The sequence below is a fragment of the Perca fluviatilis genome, chromosome 18, assembly GCF_010015445.1.
Source record: "Perca fluviatilis chromosome 18, GENO_Pfluv_1.0, whole genome shotgun sequence".
In the NCBI taxonomy this organism is placed as follows: domain Eukaryota; kingdom Metazoa; phylum Chordata; class Actinopteri; order Perciformes; family Percidae; genus Perca; species Perca fluviatilis.
This window is the reverse complement of record NC_053129.1, coordinates 33,321,064-33,330,027: the sequence shown is the minus strand read 5'-3', so window position 1 is coordinate 33,330,027 and position 8,964 is coordinate 33,321,064. Positions and strand designations below refer to the sequence as shown.

The 8,964-nt window shown below is 40.5% G+C and overlaps 1 protein-coding gene across 3 annotated transcripts in view; it reads right to left on the bottom strand.

Moving 5' to 3' along the window:
• Nucleotides 1-1,936, bottom strand: part of pex7 (peroxisomal biogenesis factor 7) — a 58,898-nt gene extending 56,962 nt beyond the window's left edge. For all 3 annotated transcript variants that reach the window (XM_039782540.1, XM_039782541.1, XM_039782542.1), the window contains exons 1-2: nt 1,783-1,936; nt 95-233 (exon numbers count right to left, since the gene is read on the bottom strand). In XM_039782540.1, the coding sequence (XP_039638474.1) occupies nt 95-203 (109 nt within the window). In that variant the 5' untranslated portion in view covers nt 204-233; nt 1,783-1,936. The remainder of the gene's footprint in view (nt 1-94; nt 234-1,782) is intronic.
• Nucleotides 1,937-8,964: the final 7,028 nt, after the last annotated feature.

Below are 8,964 nucleotides of genomic sequence, written 5' to 3'. Positions count from 1 at the left end.
CATTCATTCATTCAGACTCTATTTCTGTGTTTTCCCCTTCTTGACCATAGATCATGACCATGTCTCTGAACCGTTGGAGCTGCAGCGTACTAACCGGCTATGCCGTAGTACTGCGAGGAAGCGCAGGCCAATCTGTTGGCGATGAACGGAGACACTTCCACGGCGTAGCCATGGCGACCCGGACAGCGAAACACCTTCTCCATCAGCAGCAGCAGATGCTACCTGCAGCCTCGCTGGAAACAGAAACCAGTGTGAGAATAACCCTTGTGCACACACACACACGCACGCACACGCACACACACACACGCACACACACATGCACGCAAACACCCACACACAGAGACAGACACAAAAACACACACAGAGACACACAGAGACACACACACACACCCTTAAAAATGTCATTAGAGGACAACAATGTCCACCTATAAATCATTAGATATTAATATTCTTAAATCTTTCACTGAGTTAAATCTTTTAACCCACATCAGTCCTGATCATAACTAAGAAAATTCCACTCTTAAGTCAACCCTTTAAATGTCAGTTTATTTACATAAAGTCACTGTTGTTTTTAGATGAGGAAAATAAAACACAAAATAATGAATTATTTTCAGTATATTAATAGCTAGGAGAGATTTCTTTTTCTGTTTTTCCCAGTCTGGGGAGGCTCAATGATTAGCACTGAGTTTTGTGCATTTTTATTTTTTGCACAGTGCCAAGATTAAAAATAATAATAACTCCCTCCTGATACCTTAGAGGATGTGGACATGTCCCCTTTCCTAAAACTACTATTATAGATAGAAAGATATAGATAGATAGATAGATAGATAGATAGATAGATAGATGGATAGATGGATAGATGGATAGATAGATAGATAGAAAAAAGCCAAAAGGAATGAAAGAAAGAGGAAAGAGAGACAAAAGTAATGAGAGTAAGAAAAAGAAAAAAAGTAAAGAGAGAAAGAATGAAAATTATCTAGATAGAAAGAAAGAAGTAAAGAAAGAAAGAAAGAAAAAAGAAATGGAAAGAAACTTAAGAAAGATTACTGTTTAGGCTAGGTGTATTAGTAGTATTACTGCAGTAAAGTATCTATATACTTCCTCCAGCGCTGATTATAAATGTGTAACTAAACACGTATTATAACTCTTTATATTTTACATCTGCTATGGTGACGCAATCAATCTAAAAATAAACGTCTTACATAGAAAATGACCAAAATAACCGCTGTAACGTCACCACATCAGAAACACACACAGACACACACACACACACACACACAATGGATGTGGTATTGGACCCCAGGAAGACTAGCTGGTCGTCAAGGCGTCAGCTAATGGGGATCCTTAATAAACTAAACTAAAATAAACTAAAAGACACACAGACACACACAGACACACACATAGACACAGACACAAACACACACACACACACACACAGAGACACAGACACACACATAGACACAGACACAAACACACACACACACACACACACACAGAGACACAGACACACACATAGACACAGACGCAAGCAAACACACACACACACACACACACACACACACACACACACACACAGAGAGACACAGACACACACAGACACACACAAACACTCACACAGACACAGACACACACACAGACACACACAAACACTATACACACACAGACACACACACACACACAGACAGACAGACACACACACAGACACACACACACACACACAAACACCACACACACACACACACACACACAGAGTTCAAGTTAAAGACTTTTCGCGGTACTCACCGATTAAAGACAACCAGCTTCACACGTTACCGTCCCGTGGAAACGTTAGAACTACCGGAAACCGGTTCATAAATCCCTAAAACAGCGTGTCCAGCACCTTTTCTCTTCCGAACAGATCACACACGGCTGACACATTGACAACTTCACAACAAGCGCAGCGCTTCCGTGTTTTGGTCAGCTGACTCAACTACCCGGATGTAGAGCTGCTGTAGTTGTAATACACTAGAGTCGCCAGCAGATGGCGGTGTTTCTCCTAAATAATAATACAATAAAAACACTGATCCATCATAGGGGACTGTGATTATTAGGTAAATGTACCGCATGTTCTGGTAAATCATCGATGTTATCAACCAGAAATTATACCTAAATCAGTCAAATGTATGCCATAATGTTACATATATACTTTTTTTTCTTATGCATCAGTCATTTTGAATGTATATGTTTGTTTGTCTGTATTGAATATTTATTTCATATAAATGTTTACAATGTTTTTTTGTTTTTGTTTATTCACCAAGGCAAATTCAAGTATATTAATTGTGGCAATAACACCTTTTCTGAAATCTTACAGCTGTTTTGTCTTTTTTATTGTTCTACTTTATATTTTATTTATTCATCTTTTTCCATAACTTTATCATTTCGTTGTATTTTTCTATTGTATTTAGATATATAAGATAAACTTAGGTTTTGGCCAACAATGCCAACATTTTTTTATATCACCTTGCCTTTCAGGGCTTCCATAATTTTGAAATTAATTTAATTATTATTTTTTATTTTTTTAATGCCTTCTTTTCAGCACCATGGACAGCTTCCTTTCTGTGTCAGTAATAATGCTCTGTGTCAAGCATCATGGACAGTCTCCCTCTGTTTTATTACAGTTTTTCTCCATTGGTTTGGCTCATTTCTTGAAACAGAAATTACATTCTCAAAACTCTAAGATCCTTTGGCAAAACAGTCTTATAGTTCAGCACAACACTATAGCTCATTTGCAAAAGCTCATATCTCTCCCAAAACTTTTCACTCATGCTTCAAAACTAAATTCTTTTCCCATAGAAAGAGTCAGTGCCATGAAAATGGCAAAGCTATGGTCTCAATTGCTTTGGCTCATTTCTTGAAACAGACCGGACGTTCTTAACGCTTTTGGTGCTTTTGGCAAAATAACCTGGATGGTTTGGCACAACACCATGGTACACCTGCAAAAGCTCATATCTCTCCCAAAACAGTTCATATCACTCATGTGTCGAAACTAAATTTCTTTCTCATTTAAATAGTCACTGCCCCCAAAATGCTTCGTCCCTTTGGCATTGTGTAAGCACTGCAAGTCAAAATGTTTAGATGTTTTGTCACTAGGGCAGAGGACCATTGAAATATCCCTCATGTCCACCTTTCAGTCTTAGCCCAGTCCTTCATTGACAATGGTTACTGTACTAATTGTTGTCTAGCTAACAAAATACAATTGTGTATAAAACTGAAAAAAATAGGATTTTAGGGTAAGAGTAGCCTCCAAGGTTTGACATCACACATTGCACTCATACTGCCAAGGAAATTGTACCCATTTTTATTCACACACATAAAGTAACTTCCATACATCAGAGTAAAAAGAAAATATATACAGCATGATATACTGTAATATAAACACACAAACAAAAAACAAGGTAGCCTACAGTGCTGTAAATAAAGCTGGAGTTTCACAACTAACAGTTCTTCACTGGTCGCTGTCCTCACCCTCCCTCTCCTGGCCACCATCCTCACCCTCCTGGCCATCCCCACGCTGCTGTCTGTCTGGCCACAGATTCTCGTCCACGTCGTATATACTCCCTTGCGATGCAACGAGGGAAGAAACGGCGTGCATGTCGCAACCATCCCCTACACTGATCTCCTGTAATATCGTCACACGCAGCATCCATTGCATGGAGCAGGGACCTCTGATCTTGAGCCCAATGCTCATACACTCTCCACCTCCAAGCGGAGAACTACTCCTCAATAGGATTGAGGAAAGGAGAGTAAGGTGGTAGGAACACCATGACCATCCTTGGATGAGTAGTGAACCAGGCCCTGATGAGCGGGCCACGGTGGAAATTCACATTGTCCCATACAATGACATATTGTGGTAATTGAGGCCCTACGAGACCCCTCTCATTTTCAGGGATCAAATCAAAATGAAGGTGGTCCAACAAGATGAGGAGCTTCTGTGTATTGTTTGGGCCATGACTGGGGATGTGAGTGGCCACACCATTCTCAGAAATGGCAGCACACAGTTATATTGCCCCCTCGCTGTCCTGGGACATCCACCGAGGCCCGGTGGCCAATAATATTACAGCCACGTCTTCGGCCCTTGGCCAGGTTGAAGCCAGCTTCATCCACAAACACGAGGATGTGAGGGGTCTCATTTCCTTCCAATGCCATTATTCTCTACAATAGAGTAAAAAAAAGAAAACATCAAATCAGTCATACAGAAGAATCAGACACTACAGTTACAGACAATTACATAGGAATGTTCTATGTTCTCCACAAGTTCAGTAACTGACTTATATGTACAAACTGGTACCGCAGCTCTTTCACTCTCAGTGTTCCTCTCAAATGGTACCCTGTAAATTTGCTTCATTGTCATCTTCTGCTTCTTCAATATCCGGTCTATTGTGGAGATGCTTATAGAGTTGACATTTTGGAATATGGCATTGTCTTGTAGGATTGCAGCGCGGATCTGTCTCAATGTGATGGCATTATTTGCAATCACCATGTTACAGATCTCTTGTTCTTGTTGTTCATTGAGAAGTTTTCCTCTGCCACCTGTGCAAGGTTGTCATCCAATCCCAGACATAGAATTCAAAGGACAACACTCCATTCGTGATGTATACCTTATGTTTGTATGTATTCCTTATAGAATGAGTTACCAATATCATGTATTGTTGTTTTACTTACAGTAACTTTACCACAATTCTAATGCATCACTGCACAGTGACTGGAATACTACTGTAAACTGTATCATCAATACTGTAGTATAACTGTAATACTGTAGACAATCTTTTTCTTGTCATTTTTAGTATCATAACATCCCATTGAGGTAAGATAGTACTGTAACACACACACACACAGAATAGGTAAATGAGTAAATAAATATATTTCTTGCTCTATGTACAGTGTCCTGTCCTATACAACATCTAATTCCACCATTGACTGACTACATACTTGTTTTCCCTGCGAAAGGTTTGGATGATGGAGGAGACTGTAGCACATTGGGCTGCACTCGGTGTCCTGCCTACGCCATTGTGAGGCCATGGTTGATGACATGGTTGATGACATGGTCTATAATTGTGGCCTGAATTTCATCCGGGACAGCATGGTGTCTTCGTGCTCCTCCACCACCACGCACCCTTACTCCTCCTCCTCCTCTTCGTCTTCCTCTTCGCCGAGCAAGCAGTTGCCCTTGTTCGTTTACTTGGCCAGGTGCCTCCATGTTCAGTAATTGTACTGGTCCTGCATGGTCAAGCTCTATATATACATGTTTGTCAGCATTCACAATCATGCACAGCACCTGTCAGGTAACATACTGTTTGATTGGTCATCTGAGATGTGTGAAAACTCCTTCGTTAGTCAAGTTCTAGTTTCACCTGACTGTCAATTGCTGTAATCAATTTATCAAATGTTCCAAGAGATTCATATATGGTATTCATGGTATTATGTTCTTGACTAATTTTGACAATTGAACAGACTATTGTGCATGTGATGACTTATACAATGAAATGACGCTGACACATTTTGGAGAGAACAACCATTAGACTGAGAATCAACAATCAGTTTAGATCAACAAGATCTATTCACTTGAAAATTGTGCTAAATGAAGGCTACCTGTACTTAATCATTTGCAAAGATGTACTGAGAAATTGAGACATGTACTAAGAATTTTGCAATTTGATGAAATGAATGAGAAATTCAATTGGTTTGGAGGTTTGTCCATGTTGTTTTGAGAATGCCATTTCTGTTTCAAGAAATGAGCTAAACCAATGGAGAAAAACTGTAATAATGCTCTATTTCAGCACCATGGACAGCCTCCCTCTGTTTTAGTAATAGTGCTCTGTTTCAGCACCATGGACAGCCTCCCTCTGTTTTAGTAATAGTGCTCTGTTTCAGCAGCATGGACAGCCTCCCTCTGTTTTAGTAATGATTCAGTTTCAGCACCATGGACAGCATCTCTCTGTTTTAGTAATAATTCAGTTTCAGCACCATGGACAGCATCCCTCTGTTTTAGTAATAATTCAGTTTCAGCACCATGGACAGCCTCCCTCTGTTTTAGTAATGATTCAGTTTCAGCACCATGGACAGCCTCCCTCTGTTTTAATAACAATTCTCCTTTCAGCACCATGAACTTATATAGTGCAATATAAAGCAGCATAAATATCAAAAACTACAACATTGACATTGTTCCAAATGTTTAATTTGGTCAAAAAAAGGGTCACATTGTGGACTTTTTTTAACTTTTTATAACTACATTGTGACCACAGAACAGTTTCATACTGCAGACTAGTGATGAACACAGTAGGTACCACTACAGCATATGCGTTCATTGGTAGTATGCAGTAGGCATTGCCGATTACAGCACTGGTTGCAAGCACCAATCAAATAAGGAAATTAATAATAAAAGAGAAAAAAGTAGAAGAAAAGAGAAAATGGCAGCGCCTGCACCCATTGCGGATCTGAAAGAAATCTTGCTTGTGACATTATAGAAATGTTTGCTGTAGCGGACCAAATGTACACAAGTGTCAATGCAAATGGCTTTTTACATGTGATGGAAGACTTAGGTGAGAGAATAAGAACATCAGCCCTTAGTGACACAGAAATAAAGTAAATAAAAATAACTTATTTTACATACTGTAAATTGAATCGTATGCCTCCTTTCTGCCTAATCTCTATCTGCTGGATTCATTACAGCGCAAACAAAGGAACTGGAAGGGACTGTAACATGTTCATTCACCAATCAGAAGCTTTAACCCTCCCCCCTGACTTTTGATGACTGAATTTGACAGATTTACTTTCTTCTGTGCCATGGATAAATAAAAGTATAAATATCAGATGAGACCACAAGATGGCCGCATTAAGCAACTTTAACATCACATCAGTCTCATATTTCTTGAGGGAAAACAGTCACATCTTACCCACTGTAAAGGAGTTACTTTTAGAATAGTTAAACAGCTCCGCTGACACCGTCAGTGTTCGTTGGTAACGCTGTTTTACAGTTATTCATTCTTTTGATTTCTTTACAGAAATCAATAGCACTATTGTATTGCAACTTCCTCGCAAGAGAGTCAGACCTCATTGTATTTTCATTCCTCTTAATGGAATGTAGAGTATATTTAAATTTTTATATTTCTTATATTCAAATAAGGGACACACACACACACCCCTCCCTCTTTTATCTCTGCTTGTATGAGCTGAGTGGTGTCAGTGTTAGTCGACCTCGGGGCAGAATGGCTGCAGTCACAGAGCTCTCCTTCCTGCTGTTTGCTCTCATCAACTACATCCATGCAGGAGAACGGATCATCATCCGACAGGAAAGAGACTCTTACACCTTCACCCTCCCCGAGAACACCGACTCCTGCCTGATCTCCAGATCTGTTGGTGAGGAGAAGCTCGTCCTGTGGAACACCTCTGACCTCTGGTCCAACAACCCCTCAGTACCTGAAGACCTGAAACAACGACTTTTGAGCTCGGTGAATCCTGGTTCTTACACCATCCTCAACCTGACCCATTCAGACTCCGGCCCGTACCGAGAGGAGTGTTGGACTGAGGGCAACGTGACGCATGACAACAACTTCACTATTACTCTTTGTACTTCAACAGATTGGAGATTTATCACAGTGAGACTTGGAGAAACAGTGGACGTGCCATGTAAGGGAGCAGCTGATAATCTGGATATCCAGTGGCTTAAAATGGACTCTAGAAGAAGATACCAAATGGTGACAAACACATCAGCTCTTTGTCTATCAAACGTCACAGCAACAGACATTACAAACTACATATGTCTGGTGATGAACCAACAGCAGTGTGTTAGCTGTTACGCTGTACAGTTGGTCCTACAGAATGAGATGATCTACCGCTCAGTGGGAGAGACCGCTGTGTTGCCGTGTACTATCACTGACTCCACTGATGAACAGCCCCCACGTTGGTCTAATCGGATCCACACTGACCTAGAACTACAAAACCAGACTGTTCCTTCAGTAGACCAAAACTACTCGCTGGTGTTTTCATCTCTAATGTTAAATCACTCAGGTCGGTACTACTGTGATGCCTCTACTAGGAGACAGCAAGTGTATGTGCTAGTGGTGTGCCCCAAATTTGGCCCCCCTGCTGTAGAGCTCTTCTCAGAGGGAGAAGAAGTCACTCTCAGATGCAGAGATAGGGGAAAGGGTAAGGACCATGATTGGTTTATCAAGTCTCACCGAACACAGGGGAGAGAATTTAGTGTAATGTATCAGAGCATGAGCAGAGTGAGCAAGCACAATGATGACGGTACCCTGGTTATCTCTAATATCTCAGTGGGAGACGCAGGGGAGTACTGGTGTGTAGTTATTGATCCATATAGTTATCAGTGTGTGTCAACAGAGAGAACTCTGTTAGTGTACAACGAGCCCAAAGGGATTTAAAAACATGTTTTTTAATATTTGCACTACAAAATAAACTTGAATTGAAAAGAAAAGGTTGTTGAGTTTCTTTGGTAACGTTTTTTAAATGTAAAACGATTTAAAGGTTTAACTTATCTACAAGTTTGACTTTTTGAAAGCATGAAACTAAAGCTTTAGGTTTAGTTAGAGTAAGACTGTGTGGGTGTGGATTTAGAGATAAGAGTGTGTGTGTGTGTGTGTGTGTGTGTGTGTGTGTGTGTGTGTGTGTGTGTGTGTGTGTGTGTGTGTGTGTGTGTGTGTTGTGTGTGTATGTTGTGTGTGTGTGTGTGTGTGTGTGTGTGTGTGTGTGTGTGTGTGTGTTCTCATATCTCTGTTAAATCCTAAAAAACTTTAAGTGACTTTGAGCAGTTTGTTTTTGAACACACACGGCTGACAACTTGGCAACAAGCGCAGCGCTTCCGTGTTTTGGTCAGCTGACCCCCAGCTAACCAGATGTAAAGCTGCTGCAGTTGTAATACCCTAGAGTGGCAGTTTTTCTCCTAAATAACAATAAAAACACTGATCC